General features: G+C 36.8%; 3 protein-coding genes across 3 annotated transcripts; all 3 read left to right on the plus strand.

The window, feature by feature from the left end:
* The first annotated feature begins 2,372 nt into the window (after nucleotides 1-2,372).
* On the plus strand, nucleotides 2,373-3,302 carry LOC136175335 (olfactory receptor 4A47-like). Its single transcript, XM_065945665.1, has one exon. It carries the CDS (start codon nucleotides 2,373-2,375, stop codon nucleotides 3,300-3,302), a length of 930 nt encoding a protein of 309 aa, XP_065801737.1.
* An 8,836-nt stretch (nucleotides 3,303-12,138) lies between these two features.
* LOC136175336 (olfactory receptor 4A47-like) lies at nucleotides 12,139-12,783 on the plus strand. Its single transcript, XM_065945666.1, has one exon. It carries the CDS (start codon nucleotides 12,139-12,141, stop codon nucleotides 12,781-12,783), a length of 645 nt encoding a protein of 214 aa, XP_065801738.1.
* A 6,326-nt stretch (nucleotides 12,784-19,109) lies between these two features.
* On the plus strand, nucleotides 19,110-20,039 carry LOC136175337 (olfactory receptor 4A47-like). Its single transcript, XM_065945667.1, has one exon. It carries the CDS (start codon nucleotides 19,110-19,112, stop codon nucleotides 20,037-20,039), a length of 930 nt encoding a protein of 309 aa, XP_065801739.1.
* Nucleotides 20,040-22,626: the final 2,587 nt, after the last annotated feature.

The following is a 22,626-nucleotide window of genomic DNA, read 5'->3' on the forward strand; positions in this document are numbered from 1 at the left end:
AGTTGTTACATCTAAAACTTTAAAACATTTAATTTTATTTTTAGTATAATTTTATTTATTTAACCAGATTTTAACGTGATTAAATCTATTATTGAATAAACAGAAAGATATTCTTTCCATGGCAGGGGAGAATATATTAAGTCTCCTAAGTCATGTCCGATTCGTTTGCCACCTCATGGACTGTAGCTTGCCAGGCTCCTCTGTCCATGAGATTTCCCAGGCAAGGATACTGGAACGGGTAGCTATTTCCTTCTCCAGGGGATCTTCCCAACCCAGGGATCAAACCTGCATCTTATGCATTGGCAAGTGAATTCTTCATCACTGAGCCATCAGGAAAGCCCCTATAGATGTTCCTAAAACCTTTGTGGAAAACCCCAGTGAATTAGTTAAACAAGAATCAGCCTTGGACACATTCCAAGACTCAGTGATAACTGCAGCTGGAAGGGCTGAAATAGCCTGTGACCTTCACCCCTAATAGGAAGCAGATGCTATTCGCTTAGTACCTGGCATAACAATTTCAGGGGCTGCTTTCTTAGACTTATAGCATGATTCAAAAAGTATCATGGGAATGTCTTTCAAAATTTCACGAGTCTGGTCATGTTAATATGACAGAGTGAAAAGAACTGAGCAGTCAAATGCTATTTGTATTTTTGAAGTTAGGAGGAAAGAAGTTACTTCTGAAAAATGTCCCTGCCAAATAACTAGTTAATTTCTTCTATGTATATGTAGGATTTGCTTGTCATTTTGATATATTTCCTAATGCAATAAACATGTTTATCAGTGTGTGCACCATGGAATTCCTTTCAAATAATCTACACTGCACATAAAAATGATCTGAATAGTCAGAAGACTCCATGAAACAAATGGACAGACAGTCAAATAAACTATATGCTCAAGTAATAAGGCAGCCTTTTGCACTCTGTTGTCAAACTAGAAGAAAAATAATTCTAAGTGTTTATAAGTAACTTCAAGTTATTCTTCAGGTTCTGAATAAGCGTCCAGAAGGTAAGACTGATATTAAATACTGGGAACCAGGCTCACAGTTGTGAGACTTTCTTTGTTATGTAGGAGAGTAAATTACTTAGAGTAAATCAAACTTAGATTCAATTCTAAGTGTACCACTTACAAATGTGTACTTGAGAAAATGAATTAGATATTCTGAGCCTTAATTTCTTCGCTTCTGAAACAAGGATTACAGTTCTTGCTACTGTAAATATTAAATGTGCTGCATTAAACTATGAGTGAGTGATTGGAATATACTGTAGGAGTTTGGAGAAGTAGAGTGATGTTATCAGAATAAGATTAAAAAGGACAGTTTGACTGCTTCAGGAGAACTGACTTTTGAGGCCAATATAAATGTGAAGAGAGTTAGTAGGAGGCTGTTATGGTGGACCTGTAAGAAATTAAGTAGGGAATGATCGAATCTGTGATATAGTAGAGCTAGTAGGATTTACTTAAATTTTCTGAGTGTAACAAATGAGTAAAAAACACTAAAATTTTTTTCTGAACAATAACATGGAAAACTATAGTATTTAACGAGATAAATAAGGAATGCCTCTTTAAATTTTGTTTAGAAAATGCTCATGTTTATTGTGGAAAATTCAGAAATTAGTTTTACAAATAGTAAATTGCTATTCGATTTGATTTCAAAATTAGAGATGTTGCAAATAAACGTTTGAAATTTCGGGAAAGATGGGGGTTGGAGATGCAAAATTAGACTGCTACAGTCTAACTCATTGGTCAGAAAAGGGAAATATGCACCTAAAGACCTAAGAAGTGTCAGTGAGGTTAGAGACAGTTCAGGACAAGGATCTTCTATTCACTCATTCATCTACCCATATTGATTACGTGTATTACCTTAAGTGTGCCTCATATATTATACATCGTGTCTGTAAGTGCTACACCTTTTCATGGCTTTCTCTTCCTATTTCTTTATACTTTAAATTCTTTTATACACTCAGCTCAAGTACTGCTTCCTCTTGAAAGTCCTCTGTGATACCCATTTGATGCATTCCTATATCTGACTCCTCAGCACTGTGTGAATTTAATGGAACTTAATACATGTGTCTGGAATTGCTTGCTTTTTCATTCTGTGTCATATCACTGAGGTTAAAACAAACAAAAAAACAAAAAACAGAAAAAAGAACTATGCCTTATTCAATTTAGTAACCAAAATGTCTATGATACATTAGACACAAATAGATGCTCTATAAACGTTCTTCCAATGAATGGATAAATAAAAAATTATTCTTATACATTTGAGCACTTTTCCCCCTTTAAGTGCTATCCCCTTTTTTTTTGTCTTTTGTCTTTTTTTTTTTTTTTTAAGGTAAACTGCTTTAATATGTGAAGGCAGCTTCTGTTCAGATTAGATGGAATCAGGAAACAATGTAACCTACTTTGTCCTTCTGGGTCTCACACAGAATCCAAAGGAGCAGAAAGTCCTTTTCGTTTTGTTCCTGTTCATCTACCTTTTGACTCTGGTGGGCAACCTTCTTATTATAGTGACTATAGCTGTCAGTGAGACTCTGAACTCACCGAGGTACTTTTTTCTTGCTAGCTTATCATGTATGGATGTCACTTACTCCACTTCTATCACTCCCAGATTGATTTCAGAGTTGTTATTTGGGGAAAAAAACATATCCTTTGAATTCTGTATGACCCAGCTGTTTGCAGAGCACCTTTTTGCTGGATCCGGGGTCTTCCTTCTGCTGGTGATGGCCTATGACCACTATGTGGCCATCTGTAAGCCCTTGCATTATCTGGTGATCATGAGGCAGAGGGTTTGCATTGTGTTGCTGGTGCTGTCCTGGGTTGGAGGTTTTCTGCACTCAATTATTCAACTTAGCACTATTTCTTGGCTCCCATTCTGTGGCCCCAATGTTATTGATCACTATATGTGTGACATGTATCCTTTATTGGAACTCGTCTGTGCTGACACCTATATCGTTGGTGTCTTAGTGTTGGCCAATGGAGGACTGATCTGCACTGCTGTGTTTCTGCTCTTACTCATCTCCTACGGAGTCATCCTGCACTCTCTGAAGAACCTGAGTCAGGAAGGGAGGCGGAAAGCCCTCCAGACCTGTGGCTCCCACATCACCGTGGTTGTCTGCTTCTTTGTTCCCTGCATTTTCATGTATGTGAGACCTGCTAAGACCTACCCCCTTGACAAATCTGTGAGTGTGTTCTATACAGTCATAACCCCCATGCTGAACCCATTAATCTACAGTCTAAGAAATTCTGAGTTGACTAATGCTATGAAGAAGCTCTGGAGAAGAAACATCATATCTCATATTAAATAAGTGCATCATCTACCATGAAGGGAGTCATTTGACAGCAGGTTCCATTTCCTTAGAATGCAGAAGTCATTTTAAAATTTGATTCTGATTTAAAATTTTTTCTTTAAAAAGAAAAAATTATCTGTCTTCAAAGAGTTTATGATAATTTCAATTAAAGATTACAATTATACAGCTGTGCTATTAATAACCGTTTCCTCCATACTAGAATGCAAGGCCCATAATTACTTGTTTATCACTGTACCTAGAAATGTGTAATGCCTGCATGGTAAGGTGTTAAATAATAAATAATGATTAAGTGGGAAATGTATTATATAGTAACACTGATTTTTAATCAATTCATGTATTTAGCTTTTTTACTCTTTTTCAGAGACAAGATAATTTTTATTTAGCATCTTGTAATTTAAGTAAACTTTTTAATTTTTACAATTTAAAATATTTAATTCTATATATTCTTTGTTAGTATATTTCACTTGCATTATACACAAATTTCTTACTTTAATACTGTTACTGTTCACAAGAAAACTGAAGTAAAATAGATAATAATAAACAACATAAATAAAACCAAATAATATGGGGTGAAGTGTCAAACAAATTTCTCCTTTTTCTCTCAATATTTTCCAATCTTCACTCTAAGAGCTAGAATCTAATTTTTTTTCTTAATTTTCATTTAGTAAAAATATTTGCAAATGCCAGTTTATTTGCCATATATATATTTGCTTTTTCTATGTATATCACACTTGCTTTTACTATGCCACGTCTTAAAGATATTTCAATATCAGCTCAAACATATCCCTTAACTTTCTCATATTTCACAATGCTTCTTATAAATTTATATTAAAATTCATATGCTCATTCCTTTTCATGTGATTTTAAACTTTTTTATGACAAACAGTTTTCAAATAAATATGTTTTTGAATATGTGCAAATATGATTTCCTAGGCATAAAATTGTTGTTTTGATATTTGAATCAATGATGAGGTAACATATGCATTTAAAATGTTGATATTGATAGTTATTGACAAACTATTTTTCTGGAGGTTGTATAACAACTACAGTCTTGTCCACTGTCAGTGAGAATTCATTTGTCCATATTTTCGAGACCAGTACCTGATAAATAGTTATAACAACTGATTAAAGTTATTTTTATACTTTGCTACCCTTTTGATATAATTTAACTGGGCATCATTCAATACATTTAACTTGACTTGTAATTATTTTTTGGTGGATATTTTATATGCGTGTCTTACTTCAGTCAATTTTTTATTTTTATGAGATCATATATTAAAGAAAGGATCTCTTTTATATTGTATATATAATTAATATATTCTGGTTGTATGTTCTTAAATTTTTATCCTATGTGGAGTGCTTTTTGTATGTAATATTTTTATACTATATTCAGTTTTTTTGTATATTGCTTATGAAGAATTTTCTCATTTCACTTGTGACACTTCTTCAATTCTTTTTTAGTATTTAATTTTTAAAACATTTTTGATATCATATGGAAACTTTTGATTTGTCTTGAATTAATTTTGCTATAGGAGATAAATATTGATTCAATTTTTAGCTGTTTCTCTAAATTTTAGGTTTCTTTTAAATGGTCATGTAAATATCTTTTTGCCATTGATTTAAAATCCTGACTATTGCATCCTGAAGCCCTATGTATTTGGATATAATTCAAGACGTGATTCTTTTTCATTGATCTCTTTATTCATGTGCAGATTGGCACATAATATAATTGCTATGATATATAACACATTTTGATAAGGAAAGAGACTAGCAGTCCCTCATTACTATTCTTTTTCAGAGGTATGCCTAGGCTTGTATATCTCTGTTCCAAATTATTACAAATAAAATAATAAATTGAATATAAATAAGATTAATAATATAGTTTAAAATACTGCTGCTGCTAAGTCGTTTCACTCATGTCCGACTCTGTGCAGTCCTGTAGACGGCAGCCCACCAGGCTCCCCTGTCCCTTGGATTCTCCAGGCAAGAACACTGGAGTGGGTTGCCATTCCCTTCTCCAATGCATGAAAGTGAAAAGTGAAAGTGAAGTCGCTCAGTCGTGCCTAACTCTTAGCGACCCCATGGACTGCAGCCTACCATGCTCCTCCCTCCATGGGATTCTCCAGGCAAGAGTACTGGAGTGGGTTGCCATTGCCTCCTCCGAGTTTAAAATGAAGTTAAGACAAATTTAAAATAGTTTAGTCACAAAATAATATTCAGTTATTATTTTCAATAAGTTTCACTTTAAGAAGGGTCATTTTAGAGGACTTGATGTCTTCAGAGTATAAACTGTGACCCAGGTATGAAAAGATGTTGTCAGTTAAAAGTCACCGTTTGTAAATTTGGGTAAAGCAGGAATTACAGTTCCTGCTTATATTTCTGTCCCTTGTGAACATCTGCTGTTCTTTATCTATGACATCTGAAATACCAATTGACACTTGCTGTAAGAAAAAAATCATCTCCTTCAGGAAGTCCAGGACTAATGTCTTTGCTGAGCATCTTTTGCTCCTGAGATCTTCCTGCCCATACTGGTTGCCAGTGAGCTCTATGTGACCATCCGCAAAACCCTGTCCTGTGAAACCATCATGAGTGACAGGGATGTGGCTTCCTTTTTCAAGTAATAGGAATGGGAAGGCTGTACTTGCAACCACACAGATCTTCATAGTGTGGCTGCCTGTCTGTGGTTCAATGTCAAAGACCATTCCTGTGTGCCTTAAACACTTTGTTGAAACTTGTCTGCATGGAATTCACATCCTTGAACTCTGTTGATGCCAATCATTGGTTCATTTATCCATTAAAACAATTTCCCTTGTTGGTCTCTTAGCTGGTCATCTTGTCCTCCCTAGAGACACAGCTTGGAGGGGAGATGCAAAGTTCTCTCCACCTGTGTCTCTCACATCACTACGGTCATCTTAGTTTTCATGCTCTGTTTATTCATGTATTTGTATCCAAGGCTTGGGTACATTTTATATCATGAGAAGGCTTTTGTTAAACTTCTTAAACTTCAAGCTCAGAAATTTAGACGAGAAAATGCTATGAGGAAGTTCTGGGATGATAAAGTGACTTTGGGAAATAATCATAACAATAAAAAGTGAGTTTGTCTTTAAAATGGAAAAGAGAAAATACAATTTTTATTTTATTTTTTAATATATTTATTTGTTTTAATTGATAGCTAATTACTTTACAATATTGTAGTGGTTTTTGCCATACCTTGATATGAATCAGCCATGGATTTACATGTGTTCCCCATCGTGAACACCCTCCCACCTCCCTCCCCATCCCATCCCTCAGGGTCTTCCCAGTGCACCAGCCCTGAGCACCCTGTCTCATGCATCGAACCTAGAGTGATGATCTATTTCACATATGATGATATACATGTTTCAATGCTATTCTCTCGAATCATCCCACCCTCGCCTTCTCCAACAGAGTCCAAAAGTCTATTCTTTACATCTTCATCTTTTTTGCTGTCTTGCATATAGGGTCATTATTACCATCTTTATAAATTCCATATATATATATATATGTATACATATACATATATGTCAATATATTGTATTGGTGTTTTTGTTTCTGACTTACTTCACTCTCTATAATAGCCTCCAGTTTCATCCACCTCATTAGAACTGATTCAAATGCACTCTTTTTAATAGCTGAGTAGTATTCTATTGTGTATACATACCACAGCTTTCTTATCCATTTGTCTGTCAGTGGACATCTTGGTTACTTCCATGTGCTAGCTATTGTAAACAGTGCTGTGATGAATATTGGTGTACATGCGTCTCTTTCAATTCTGATTTCCTCTGTGTGTATGCCCAGCAGTGGGATTGCTAGGTCATATGACAGTTCTATTTCCAGTTTTTTAAGGAATATCCAGACTGTTCTCCATAGTGGTGTACTAGTTTGCATTCCCACCAACAGTGTAAGAGGGTTCCCTTTTCTCCACACCCTCTCCAGCATTTATTGTTTGTAGACTTTTTGATAGCAGCCATTCTGACGGGCATGAGATGGTACCTCACTGTGGTTTTGATTTGCATTTCTCTGACAATGAGTGATGCTGAACATCTTTTCATGTGTTTGTTAGCCATCTCTATGTCTTCTTTGGAGAAATGTCTGCTTAGCTCCTTGGCCCAGTTTTTTGATACGGTCGTTTATTTTTCTGGTATGGAACTGCATGAACTGCTTGTATATTTTTGAGATTAATTCTTTGTCAGTTGTGTCGTTTGCTATTATTTTTTCCCATTCTGAAGACTGTCTTTTCACCTTGCTTATAGTTTCCTTCATTGTGCAAAACCTTTTAAGTTTCATTAGGTCCCATTTGTTTATTTTTGCCTTTATTTCCATTACTCTGGGAGGTGGGTTATAGAGGATCCTGCTGTGGTTTATGTCAGAGATTTTTTTGCCTATGTTTCCTCTAGGAGTTTTATAGTTTCTGGTCTTATGTTTATATCTTTAATCCATTTTGAGTTTATTTTTGTGTGTGGTGTTAGAAAGTGTTCTAGTTTCATTCTTTTACAAGTGGCTGACCAGTTTTCCCAGCACCACTTGTTAAAGCAATTGTCTTTCCTCCATTGTATAGTCTTGCCTGCTTTGTCAAAGATAAGGTGTCCATAGGTGTATGGATTTATCTCTGGGCTTTCTATTCTGTTCCAATGATCTATATGAGAAAATGCAACTTTATGATTGAAGACAATTCTACACTACTTAAAAGGATGTTGATTTTGACATATAGGCACATAGAGGCAAGTTCCAAATAGAAAGTTATTTACCATTATACAATTATATTTAGTTTTATGTAGTACCCTTTTGGTAGTTAACTTTTATTTACTGTCAGAATTAGTTAGGATTTGGAAATTCCCTGCCAGTCCAGAGGTTGGGACTACACACTTTCATTGCCAAGGGCCTATGTTCAGCCCTGATAGAAGAACTAGAACCCCTCAAGATACACCACACAGCCACACACATAAAAAGATACACCAATAACAAACAAACAGACAAAAAAACTAGGCAGGGAATATTGACAAAAAAATAGTTTGTTATAATACAGTTCTAAAAACTTTTTGAAATGCAAATGTTTACTTTACTATGACTCATTACAGTTTCTATTTAAGTCATCACGCTTCCATGTAGCCTAATTATTATCTGCCACTCTGAGCGTAAACCCATCTCACCCGGTGTTTCACCTGTCACTTTGGTGTCTCTGCAGAGTGGAGTTGAAGTCCAATCTGCAGTGTGTAATCTGAGTGTATATTCCTACTGCTTTGTAGGGAAGGAAGTTTCAGATTATAAAATGCCCTCTTCCCCTAAATAACCAGTCAATCTGAAATATTCTGGAGAAGCACAAAATACTTCAAAAATGTTTGCTATCTTGCATCTAAAATCTGATTTTGAGACTTCAAACTCTCCCTTTTTCTGATCTACTTTGTTTATTGGTGAATCCTGAGTACTTAGAACAATGCCTGGCCTATGGTAGATACTCAAAGTTGGTGAGGTGAATATGTAATGCTACCGGAGTTTACCCAAACCCATGTCCACTGAGTCGGTGATGCCATCCAACATCTCATCCTCTGTCATCCCTTCTCCTCCTGCCCTCAATCTTTCCCAGCATCAGGGTCTTTTCAAATGACTCAGCTCTCAGCATGAGGTGGCCAAAGGATTGGAGTTTCGGCTTCAACATCACTCCTTCCAATGAACACCCAGGACTGATCTCTTATAGGATGGACTGGTTGGATCTCCTTGGGGTCCAAGGGACTCTCAAGAGTCTTCTCCAACACCACAGTACAAAACATCAATTCTTCAGCACTCAGCTTTCTTTATAGTCCAACTCTCACATGCAAACATGACCACTGGAAAAACCATAGCCTTGACTAGATGGACATTTGTTGACAAATAATCTCTGCTTTTTAATATCCTGTCTAGGTTGGTCATAACTTTTCAGCCAAGGAGCAAGCGTCCTTTAATTTCATGGCTGCAAACACCATCTGCAGTTATTTTGTAGCCAGAAAAATAAAGTCAGCCATTGTTTCCACTGTTTCCCCATCTATTTGCCATGAAGTGATGGGACCACAGACCATGATCTTAGTTTTCTGAATGTTGAGCTTTAAGCCAACTTTTTCACTCTCCTCTCTCACTTTTATCAAGAGGCTCTTCAGTACTTCTTCACTTTCTGCCATAAGGGTGGTGTCATCTGCATATGTGAATTATTGATATTTCTCCTGGCAATCTTGATTCCAGTTTGTGCTTCTTCCAACCCAGCATTTCTCATGATGTATTCTGCATATAAGTTAAATAAGCAGAGTGACAATATACAGCCTTGATGTACTTCTTTTCCTATTTGGAACCAGTCTGTTTTTCTAACTGTTGCTTCCTGACCTGCATGCAGGCTTCTCAAGAGGTAGGTCAGGTGGTCTGGTATTCCCATCTCTTTCAGAACTTTCCACAGTTTATTGTGATCCACACAGTCAATGGCTTTGGCATAGTCAATAAAGCAGACATAGATGTTTTTTTTGGAACTCTCTTGTTTCTTCGATGAACCCCCATAGATATTCTTGAAAACCTTTGAGGAAAATCCCAGTGAATTAATTAAACAAGAATCAGCCTTGGACACATTCCAAGACCCAGTAATAATTGCAGCTGGAAGGGATGAAATAGCCCGTGATCTTCATCCCTAATAGGAAGAAAATGCTATTCGCTTAGCAACTGCCATGAAAATTTCAGGAGGTACTTAGACTTATAGCATGACTTAAAAAGAATCACAGGAATGTCTTTCAAAATCTCAACTAGTTTGGTCATGTTAATATGACAGAGTGAAAAGAACTGGACAGTCAAATGCGATTTGTATTTTTGAAGTTAGGAGGAAAGAAGTTACTTGTGAAAAATTTCCCTGCCAAATAACTAGTTGATTTCTTCTATGTGTATGTAGTATTGACTGGACATTTTGATATATTTCCTAATGCAATAAACTTGTTTTCCAGTGTGCACCATGGAATTGCTTTCAAATAATCTACATTGAAGTTAAAAATGACCTGAATAATCAGATGACTCTATGAAGCAAATGGACAGACAGTCAAATAAACTATCTGCTCAAGTAATAAAGTGGCCTTTTGTCCTCTTTGTCAAACTGGATGAAAAATAATTCCAAGTGTTGATGAGTAACTTCAGGTTATTCTTCAGGTTCTGAACAAGCCTCCAGAAGGTAAGACTAACATTAAATAGTTGGTGTCAAGCTCACAGTTGTGAGACCTTCTTTATTATATAAGAAAATAAATTACTTTAAAATCAATCAAACAAAATCAATTCTAGGTATATGACTTAAAAGTGTGTACTTGAGAAAATGAATTAGATATCTGAACCTTAAGTTCTTCACTTGTGAAATAAGGATTATGGCTCTTGCTACTGTAAATATTAAATGTGTTATATTAAACTATGAGTGAGTGATTGAAATATTGTAGGAGTTTGGAGAAGTAGAGTGATGTTATCAGAAGAAGGTTAAAAAGGACAGTTTGTGCTGCAGCAAGAGAACTGACTTTTGAGGCCAGTATAAATGTGGAGAGATTTAGGAGGCCACTGTTACCTTTGGAACAGGAAGAAATTAAGAAGTAGGGAATGATCAAATTTGTGATATATGCTTAAAGTAGAGTTAGTAGGATTTATGTAAGTTTCATGAGAGTGACAAATGAGTAAAGAGCACTGAAATTTTGTTTCTGAACACTTACATGAAAATTATAGTATTTAATGAGATAAATAAAGAATGCTCTTTAAATTTTATTTAGAAAATGCTCAATTTATTGTGGAAAGTTTAGAAGTTATGTTTTATAAATATCAAATTGCTATTCAGTTGGATTTCAAACCTAGAGATATTCCAAATAAACATTTGAACTTTAGGGCAAAGGTAAGGAATTGAGATACAAAATTAGACTTCTGCTGTCTAATTTATTGATCAAAAAAGGGAAATATCCACCTACAGACTAAAGAAGTGTCAGTGAGGTTAGAGACAATTCAGGATAAGGAATTCATCTATTCACACATTCATCTACCCACACTGATTATGTGTATTACCTTGAGTGTTTCATGTATTATAGTTTGTGTCTTTATAAATGCTGCACCTTTTCATAGCTTTCTTTATTTCTTTATACTCTCAATTATTTTTTACATTCAGCTGAAGCATTCCTTCCTCTTGAAAGTCTTCTGTGATACTCACTTGATATACTCCTATATTCTGACTCCTCAGGACTCTGTGAATTTAATGTGTGAATTTAACTTCATACAGGTGTCAGGAATTGTTTGGTTTTTTTTGGTTCTGTGTCATATCACTGAGGTTAAACAACAAACAAACAAAAAAACTAAGCCTTATTCAACTTGGTAATCAAAATTTCTATGACACATTAGACACAAATAGATGTTCTGTTGACGTTCTTCCAATGAATGGATAAATTTTAAAAATTTCTTATACGTTTGAGCATTTTTCCCCTTTAAGTGTTATCCCCACCCCACCCCCTTTTTCTTAAAGTAAACTGCTTTAGTATGTGACATCAGCTTCTGTCCAGATTAGATGGAATCAGGAAACAACGTAACCTACTTTGTCCTTCTGGGTCTCACACAGAATCCAAAGGAGCAGAAAGTCCTTTTTGTTTTGTTCCTGTTCATCTACCTTTTGACTCTGGTGGGCAACCTTCTTATTATAGTGACTATAGCTGTCAGTGAGACTCTGAACTCACCGAGGTACTTTTTTCTTGTTAGCTTATCATGTATGGATGTCACTTACTCCACTTCTATCACTCCCAGATTGATTTCAGAGTTGTTATTTGGGGGAAAAAACATATCCTTTGAATCCTGTATGACCCAACTGTTTGCAGAGCACCTTTTTGCTGGATCCGGGGTCTTCCTTCTGCTGGTGATGGCCTATGACCGCTATGTGGCCATCTGTAAGCCCTTGCATTATCTGGTGATCATGAGGCAGAGGGTTTGCATTGTGTTGCTGGTGCTGTCCTGGGTTGGAGGTTTTCTGCACTCAGTGATTCAACTTAGTACTATTTACGGGCTCCCATTCTGTGACGCCAATGTCATTGATCACTATATGTGTGACATGTATCCCTTACTGGAACTCGTCTGTGCTGACACCTATATCATCGGCATCTTAGTGTTGGCCAATGGAGGACTGATCTGCACTGCTGTGTTTCTGCTCTTACTCATGTCCTATGGAGTCATCCTGCGCTCTCTGAAGAACCTGAGTCAGGAAGGGAGGCGGAAAGCCCTCCAGACCTGTGGCTCCCACATCACTGTGGTTGTCTGCTTCTTTGTTCCCTACATTTTCATGTATGTGAGACCCGCTAAGACGTTCCCCCTTGACAAATTATTGAGCGTGTTTTTCACCGTCATAACCCCCATTCTGAACCCACTAATCTACAGTCTAAGAAGTTCTGAGCTAACTTATGCTATGAAGAAGCTGTGGAGAAGAAACATCATATCTCATATTGAATAAGTGCATCATCTACCATGAAGTGAGTCATTTGACAGCAGGTTCCATTTCCTTAGAGTGCAGAAGTCATTTTAAAATTTGATTCTGATTTAAAATTTTTTCTTTAAAAAGAGAAAAATCCTCTTTCTTCAAAGAGTTTATGATCATTGCAATTAAAGTTTAATATTATATAGTTCTGCTATTAAGAATAGTTTGTTCCATACAGAGTCCTCCCCACCCGTGTCTCCCATCACTGTGGTCACCTTAGTGTTTGTGTCCTGCTTATTTGTACATTTGTCCGCAAGCCTTGGGTACATTTTATATCATAATAAGTCCTTTATTAAACTTATGCTTCATGATCAGAAATTTAGATATGAAAATTCTAAGAGGAAGTTCTAGGATGAAAAAGTGACTTTGGGAAAAGATCATAGTAGTAAAAAGTGAGTTTGTCTTTAAAATGGAAAAGAGAAAATAGAATTTACTCTTTTTTTGATTGAAGACAATTGCACCCTACCTAACAAAACCATGCTGATTTTGACATATGGCCACACAGAGGCAAGTTCCAGATAGAGAATTATTTGCCATTATAAAATTGTACTTAGTTTTTTGTATTACCCAGTTGGTAGCTAAATTTTATTTACTGTCAGAATTAGAGTTTGGAAATGCCCTGCCAGTCCAGAAGTGGGGACTACATGCTTTCATTGCCAAGAGCCTGTGTTCAGGCCCTGCTGGGAGAACTGGAGTCCCAGAGGCTACACCACACAGCCACACACATAAAAAATCCACACCAATAACAAACAAACAAACAAACAAGCAAAAAACCTAGGCAAAGAATATTGAAAAAAAGAGTTTACGATAATACAGTTCTAAAATTTTTTGAAATGCAAATGTTTATTTTACTATGACTCATTACAGTTTCTATTTAAGTCATCATGCTTCCATGTAGCATAATTATTCCCTGCCACTCTGAGCGTAAACCCATCTCACCCAGTGTTTTATCAGTCACTTTGGTGTCTCTGCAGAGTGGAGTCGACGTCCGATCTGTGGTGTGTAATCTGGGTGTATATTTCCACTGCTTTGTAGGGAGGAAGTTTCACATTATAAAATACCCTCTTCCCCTGCATAATCAGTCAATCTGAACTATTCTGGAGGAGCACAAAGTACTTCAAAAATGTTTGCTATCTTGCACCTAAAATCTGATTTTGAGACTCCAAACTCTCCCTTTATCTGGTCTGCTTTGTTTATTGATGAATCCTGAGTATTTAGAACAATGCCTGGCCTATGGTAGATACTCAATGTTGGTTGAGTTGATTATGTAATACTTGGGTATTGACAATACACACTAGTATATTTAAAATTGATAACCAACAAGGATCTACCATATATAGCACAGGGAACTCTTTTCTTTTTTCTTTTCCCATTTATTTTTATTAGTTGGAGGTTAATTACTTTACAATATTGTAGTGGTTTTTGCCATACATTGACATGAATCAGCCACGGATTTACATGTGTTCCCCATCCTGAACCCCCATCCTGAACCCCCTCCCACCTCCCTCTCCATTCCATCCCTCTGGGTCTTCCCAGTGCACCAGCCCCGAGCACTTGTCTCATGCATCTGACCTGGGCTGGTGATCTGTTTCATCCTTGATAGTATAGTTGTTTCAATGCTATTCTCTCAGATCATCCCACCCTCGCCTTCTCCCATAGAGCCCAAAAGTCTGTTCTATACATCTGTGTCTCCTTTTCTGTCCTGCATATAGGGTTATCATTGCCATCTTTCTAAATTCCATATATATGCGTTAGTATACTGTATTGGTATTTATCTTTCTGGCTTACTTCACTCTGTATAATGGGCTCCAGTTTCATCCATCTCATTAGAACTGATTCAAATGAATTCTTTTTAATGGCTGAGTAATATTCCATGGTGTATATGTACCACAGCTTCCTTATCCATCCGTCTGCTGATGGACATCTAGGTTGCTTCCATGTCCTGGCTATTATAAACAGTGCTGCGATGAACATTGTGGTGCACGTGTCTCTTTCAGATCTGGTTTCCTCGGTGTGTATGCCCAGAAGTGGGATTACTGGGTCATGTGGCAGTTCTATTTCCAGTTTTTTAAGGAATCTCCACACTGTTCTCCATAGTGGCTGTACTAGTTTGCATTCCCACCAACAGTGTAAGAGGGTTCCCTTTTCTCCACACCCTCTCCAAGATTTATTGCTTGTAGACTTTTGGATAGCAGCCATTCTGACTGGCGGAGCACAGGGAACTCTATTCAACATCCTATAATAACCTAACTGGGAAAAGAATTGAAAGAGAACAGGCACACATACACGTACAGCTCCCTCACTCTGCTGACCACCTAAAGCTGATATTGTTGGTCAACTATAATCCAATATAAAGTAGACATTAAATATTAAAAAACAGAAATTTTAATTTACTAGTTTTGTCATTGGATTTCTAGATGTCCATTGGCAGATGAATGGATAAGAAAGTTGTAGTATATATGCCCGACAGAGTAATTACTCAGTTATAAAAAGGAACACATTTAAGTCAGTTCTAATGAGGTGGATTAACCTAGAGCCCATTATAAGAGTGACGTAAGTCAGAAATAGATATTGTGTATTGAAGTATATATATAGAATCTAGAAAGAGAGTACTGATGATCCTATGTGAAGGGCAGCAAAGGAGACAGTCATAGAGAACAGATGTTTGGACACAGTGGAAGGAGAGAGGGTGATGATTTGAGAGAATCGCATTGAAACGCCTACCTTACCATATGTAAAACAGATGACCAGAGGGAGTTTGGTGTATGAAACAGGGAACCCAAGCCAGTGCTCTGTGCCAAGCTGGAAGGGTGGGATGGGGAGGGAGAGGTTGCAGGATTCAAGTATGCAGCAGAGGCTATCACAATAATGTAAAATAATTTTCCTCCAATTAAAGTAAATAAATAAATTAAAAAATGAAATTATTAAAGAAATAAAGATTTTAATTTAGTTGTTTTGTCATTAGTTGACATATTAACCTCTTAAACTCAAGTGTATCTAAAGCTAATGATATTTGCAGGCACTTTGGCTATTGTGCTATATAGTTCATGTTCATATCATAAACAACACCAGGGGACAAACCTGCACCTTATGCATTGGCAAGTGAATTCCTCATCACTGAGCCAACAGGAAAGCTCCCATCAGTTCAGTTCTGTTCAGCCACTCAGGCGTGCGACTCTTTGCGACCAAATGAACTGCAGCACCCCAGGCCTCCCTGTCCATCAACAACTCCCGAAGTTTACCCAAACTCATGTCGATATGAGTTGGTGATGCCATCCAACCATCTCATCCTCTGTTGTCCCTTCTCCTCCTGCCCTCAATCTTACCCAGCATCAGGGTCTTTTCCAATGATTCAACTCTTCACATCAGGTGACCTGATTGCATCAAGTATTGGAGTTTCAGCTTCAACATCACTCCTTCCAATGAACAGCCAGGACTGATCTTCTTTAGGATGAACTGGTTGGATCTCCTTGCACTCCAAGGGACTCTCAGGAGTCTTCTCCAACACCATAGTTCAAAAGCATCAATTCTGCAGTGCTCAGCTTTCTTTATAGTCCAACTCTCACATCCATATATGACTACGGGAAAAACCATAGCCTTAACTAGACAGACGTTTGTTGACAAATAATGTCTCTGCTTTTTAATACGCTGTCTAGGTTGGTCATAACTTTCCTTCCAAGAATTAAGCATCTTTTAATTTCATGACTGCAAACACCATCTGCAATGATTTTTGAGCCCCCTAAAATAAAGTCTGACACTGTTTCCACTGTTTCCCCTTCTATTTGCAATGAAATGATGGGACCAGATGCCATGATCTTAGTTTTCTGAATGTTGAGCTTTAAGCCAACTTTTTCACTCTCCTCTCTCACTTTCTTCAAGAGGCTCTTTAGTTCTTCTTCACTTTCTGCCATAAGGGTGGTGTCATCTGCATATCTGAGGTTATTGATATTTCTCCTGGAAATCTTGATTCCAGCTTATGCTTCCTCCAGCCCAGCATTTCTCATGATGTACTCTGCATATAAGTTAAATAGCCAGGGTGACAATATACAGCTTTGACGTACTCCTTTTCCTATTTGGAACCAATCTTTTCCATGTCCAGTTCTAACTGTTGCTTCCTGACCTGCATCCAGGTTTCTCAAGAGTCAGGTCAGGTGGTCTAATATTCCCATCTCTTTCAGAATTTTCCACAGTTTATTGTGATCCACATAGTCAATGGCTTTGGCATAGTCAATAAAGCAGACATAGATGTTTTTCTGGAACTCTCTTGTTTTTTCGATGAACCCCCTATAGATGTTCTTGAAAACCTTTAAGGAAAATCCCAGTGAATTAATTAAACAAGAATCAGCCTTGGACACATTCCAAGACCCAGTGATAATTGCAGCTTGAAGGGATGAAATATCCTGTGACCTTCACCCCTAATAGGAAGAAAATGCTATTCGCTTAGCATCTGCCATAAAAAATTTCAGGAGGTCCTTTCTTAGGCTTATAGCATGACTTAAAAAGAATCACAGGAATGTCTTTCAAAATCTCAACTAGTTTGGTCATGTTAATAAGACAGAGTGAAAAGAACTGGACAGTCAAATGCTATTTGTATTTTTGAAGTTAGGAAGAAAGAAGTTACTTGTGAAAAATTTCCCTGCCAAATAACTAGTTGATTTCTTCTATGTGTATGTAGTATTGGCTGGTCATTTTGATATATTTCCTAATGCAACAAACTTGTTTTCCAGTGTGTGCACCATGGCATTGCTTTCAAATAATCTACATTTGCAGTTAAAAATGACCTGAATAATCAGAAGACTCCATGAAGCAAATGGACGGACAGTCAAATAAACTATATGCTCAAGAAAAAAAGTGTGCTTTTGTCCTCTTTGTCAAACTGGATGAAAAATAATTCCAAGTGTTGATGAGTAACTTCAGGTTATTCTTCAGGTTCTGAACAAGCCTCCAGAAGGTAAGACTAACATTAAATAGTTGGTATCAAGCTCACAGTTGTGAGACTTTCTTTATTATATAAGAAAATAAGTGACTTTAAAGTCAATCAGACAAATTCAATTCTAGGTATATGACTTAAAAGTGTGTACTTGAGAAAATGAATTAGATATCTGAACCTTAAGTTCTTCACTTGTGAAATAAGGATTATGGCTCTTGCTACTGTAAATATTAAATGTGTTATATTAAACTATGAGTGAGTGATTGGAATATTGTAGGAGTTTGGAGAAGTAGAGTGATGTTATCAGAAGAAGGTTAAGAAGGACAGTTTGGGCTGCAGCAGAGAACTGACTTTTGAGGCCAGTATAAATGTGGTGAGATTTAGGAGGCCACTGTTACCTTGGAACAGGAAGAGATTAAGAAGTAGGGAATGATCAAATTTGTGATATATTCTTAAAGTGTAGTTAGTAGGATTTATGTAAGTTTCATGAGTGACAAATGAGTAAAGAGCACTGAAATTTTGTGTCTGAACACTAACATGAAAATTATAGTATTTAACGAGATAAATAAAGAATGCTCATTAAATTTTATTTAGAAAATGCTCAATTTATTGTGGAAAGTTTAGAAGTTATGTTTTATAAATATCAAATTGCTATTCAGTTGAATTTCAAAACTAGAGATATTGCAAATAAACATTTGAACTTTAGGGGAAAGGTAAGGACTGGAGATACAAAATTAGACTTCTGCTGTCTAATTTATTGATTGACAAAGGGAAACATCCATGTACAGACCAAAGAAGTGTCAGTGAGGTTAGAGACAATTCAGGATAAGGAATTCATCTACTCACACATTCATCTACCCACACTGATTATGTGTATTATATTGAATATTTCATGTATTATAGTTTGTTTCTTTATAAATGCTGCACATTTTCATAGCTTTCTTTATTTCTTTATACTCTCAATTATTTTTTACATTCAGCTGAAGCATTACTTCCTCTTGAAAGTCTTCTGTGATACTCACTTCATATACTCCTATATTCTGACTCCTCACGACTCTGTGAATTTAATGGAACTTCATACAGGTCTCAGGAATTATTATTTTTTGGTTCTGTGTCATATAACTGAGGTTAAACAACAAACAAACAAAAAACAGAAAAAAGAACTATGCCTTATTCAACTTGGTAATCAAAATTTCTATGACACATTAGACACAAATAGATGTTCTATTGACGTTCTTCCAATGAATGAATAAATTAAAAAAATTCTTATACATTTGAGCATTTTTCCCCTTTAAGTGTTTCCCCCCTTGCTTTTTTTTTTTTTTTAAAGTAAACTGCTTTAATATGTGAAGTCAGCTTCTGTCCAGATTAGATGGAATCAAGAAACAACGTAACCTACTTTGTCCTTCTGGGTCTCACACAGAATCCAAAGGAGCAGAAAGTCCTTTTTGTTTTGTTCTTGTTCATCTACCTTTTGACTCTGGTGGGCAACCTTCTTATTATAGTGACTATAGCTGTCAGTGAGACTCTGAACTCACCGAGGTACTTTTTTCTTGCTAGCTTATCATGTATGGATGTCACTTACTCCACTTCTATCACTCCCAGATTGATTTCAGAGTTGTTATTTGGGGAAAAAGCCATATCCTTTGAATCTTGTATGACTCAGCTGTTTGCAGAGCACCTTTTTGCTGGATCAGGGGTCTTCCTTCTGCTGGTGATGGCCTATGACCGCTATGTGGCCATCTGTAAGCCCTTGCATTATCTGGTGATCATGAGGCAGAGAGTGTGTGTTTTACTGCTGGTGGTGTCCTGGGTTGGAGGTTTTCTGCACTCAGTGATTCAACTTGGCACTGTTTATGGGCTCCCATTCTGTGGCCCCAATGTCATCGATCACTATACATGTGACATGTACGCCTTATTGGAACTCGTCTGTGCTGACACCTATATCATTGGCATCTTAGTGTTGGCCAATGGAGGACTGATCTGCACTGCTGTGTTTCTGCTCTTACTCGTCTCCTACGGAGTCATCCTGCACTCTCTGAAGAACCTGAGTCAGGAAGGGAGGCGGAAAGCCCTCCAAACCTGTGGCTCCCACATTACTGTGGTTGTCTGCTTCTTTGTTCCCTGCATTTTCATGTATGTGAGACCTGCTAAGACCTTTCCCACTGATAAGTTATTGAGCGTGTTTTTCACTGTCATAACCCCCATGCTGAACCCATTAATCTATAGTCTAAGAAGTTCTGAGCTAACTTATGCTATGAAGAAGCTCTGGAGAAGAAACATCATCTCTCAAATTAAATAAGTGCATTATCTAACATGAAGTGAGGCATTTGACAGCAGGTTCCATTTCCTTAGAGTGCAGAAGTCATTTTAAAATTTGATTCTGATTTTAAATTTTTTCTTTAAAAGGAAAAAAATCCTCTTTCTTCAAAGAGTTTATGATCATTGCAATTAAAGATCATTATTATACAGCCGTGCTGTTAAGAGCAGTTTGCTCCATACGGAGTCCTCCCCACCCGAGTCTCCCATCACTGTGGTCGCCTTAGTGTTTGTGTCCTGCTTACTTGTGCATTTGTCCGCAAGCCTTGGGTACATTTTATATCGTAATACGTCCCTTGTTAAACTTACACTTCACCCTCGGGAGGAAGTTCTGGGATGAAAAAGTGACTTTAGGCAAAGGTCATAGAAATAAAAAGTGAGTTCGTCTTTAAAATGGTAAAGACAAAATAGAATTTTGTGATTGAAGACAATCGCACACTACTTAACAAAAGCATGCTGATTTTGACATATAGCTACTCAGAGGCAAGCTCCAGATAGAGAATTGTTTGCCATTATAAAATTGTACTTAGTTTTATGTATTACCCAGTTGGGAGCTAAATTTTATTTTCTGTCAGAATTAGAGTTTGGATTCCCTGCCAGTCCAGAAGTTGGGAGTACATGTTTTCATTGCCACGGGCCTGTGTTCAGTCCCTGCTGGGAGAACTGGAATCCCAGAGGCTCCACCACACAGCCGCACACCTAAGAAAACCACACCAATAACAAACAAACAAACAAAAAACCTAGGCAACGAATATTGAAAAAAAGAGTTTGCGATAATACAGTTCTAAAATTTTTTGAACTGCAAATGTTTATTTTTCTATGACTCATTACAGTTTCTGTTTAAGCCATCACGCTTCCATGTCGCATAATTATTCCCTGCCACTCTGAGCGTAAACCCATCTCACCCAGTGTTTCATCAGTCACTTTGGTGTCTCTGCAGAGTGGAGTCGAAGTTCAATCTGTGGTGTGTAATCTGGGTGTATATTCCCACTGCTTTGTAGGGAGGAAGTTTCACATTATAAAATACCCTCTTCCCCTGCATAATCAATCAATCTGAACTATTCTGGAGGAGCACAAAGTACTTCAAAAGTGTTTGCACCTAAAATCTAATTTTGAGACTCCAAACTCTACCTTTATCTGGTCTGCTTTGTTTATTGATGAATCCTAAGTATTTAGAACAATGCCTGGCCTATGGTAGATGCTCAATGTTGGTTGAGTAGATTATGTAATACTTGGGTATTGACAATACACACTAGTATATTTAAAATTGATAACCAACAAGGATCTACCATATACAGCACAGGGAACTCTATTCAGCATCCTGTAATAACCTAACTGGGAAAAGAATTGAAAGAGAATAGGCACACATACACGCATAGCTCCCTCACTCTGCTGACCACCTGAAGCTGATATTGTTGGTCAACTACAATCCAATATAAAATAGACATTAATTATTAAAAAGCAGAAATTTAATTTACTAGTTTTGTCATTGGATTCCTAGATGTCCATCAGCAGATGAATGGATAAGAAAGCTGTAGTATATATGCCCAACACAATAATCATTCAGTTATAAAAAGGAACGCATTTAAGTCAGTTCTAATGAGGTGGATTAACCTAGAGCCCATTATAAGAGTGACGTAAGGCAGAATAGATATCGTGTATTAAAGTATATATATGGAATCTAGAAAGATAGACTGATGATCCTGTGTGAAAGACAGCAATGGAGACAGTCATAAAGAAGAGATGTTTGGACTCAGTGGAAGAAGGAAGGAGCGGGATGATTTGAGAGAACAGCACTGAGACACATACCTTACCATATGTAAAATGATAACCAGAGGGAGTTTGATGTATGACACAGGGAACCCAAGCCAGTGCCCTGTGTGAACCTGGATGGATGGGGGGAGAGAGTGGGGGTTCTGGAGGGAGGGGACACAAGTATGCAGCAGAGGCTATCACAGTATTTTAAAAGAATTGTCCCCCAATTGAAGTAAATAAATACATTAAAATATAAATCTATTAAAAAGTAAAGATTTTAATTTAGTTGTTTTGTCATTAGATTGACATATTTACCTCTTAAACCCAGGTATATCTAAAGCCAATAATATTTGCAGACAGTTTGGGCTTTCGTGCTATAGTTTATGTTCATATCATAAACCATTTAATGAGGTCACCTGAGTTCTTCAATTTCTTTTAAAAATCGTGGTCAAATACACATAACAAAATATACAGTTTTAACCATTTTAAAGTGTCACTACCTTAATTTATATTGCTGTGCCAGCATCATGGTTGTCATCTCCAAAATGTTTCCAACTTGTCAAACTGTAATTTCACAATCATTAAACAAAATTTCCCATTTCCACTTACCAAGCACCATCCAACTACCATTCTATTTTCTGTCTATAAACTTGACTAGTTAAGTGTCTCAATCACATGTAGTCATACAAAATTAGTTTTTCTGTGTGACTTCCTTTTTCACTTTGCATCAATATACTATCCTTTCTCCATTAAATGCTCTTGACACTCTTGTGAAAAATTATCTAGGATGTATATAAAGCTTTATTTCTAGATCA

The sequence above is a fragment of the Muntiacus reevesi genome, chromosome 9, assembly GCF_963930625.1.
Source record: "Muntiacus reevesi chromosome 9, mMunRee1.1, whole genome shotgun sequence".
Taxonomy (NCBI): Eukaryota; Metazoa; Chordata; class Mammalia; order Artiodactyla; family Cervidae; genus Muntiacus; species Muntiacus reevesi.

Bases quoted from the DNA above. Each gene is read 5' to 3' on its own strand.
- LOC136175335 (XM_065945665.1), top strand. From the start codon at position 2,373: ATGGAATCAGGAAACAATGTAACCTACTTTGTCCTTCTGGGTCTCACA.
- LOC136175336 (XM_065945666.1), top strand. From the start codon at position 12,139: ATGACCCAACTGTTTGCAGAGCACCTTTTTGCTGGATCCGGGGTCTTC.
- LOC136175337 (XM_065945667.1), top strand. From the start codon at position 19,110: ATGGAATCAAGAAACAACGTAACCTACTTTGTCCTTCTGGGTCTCACA.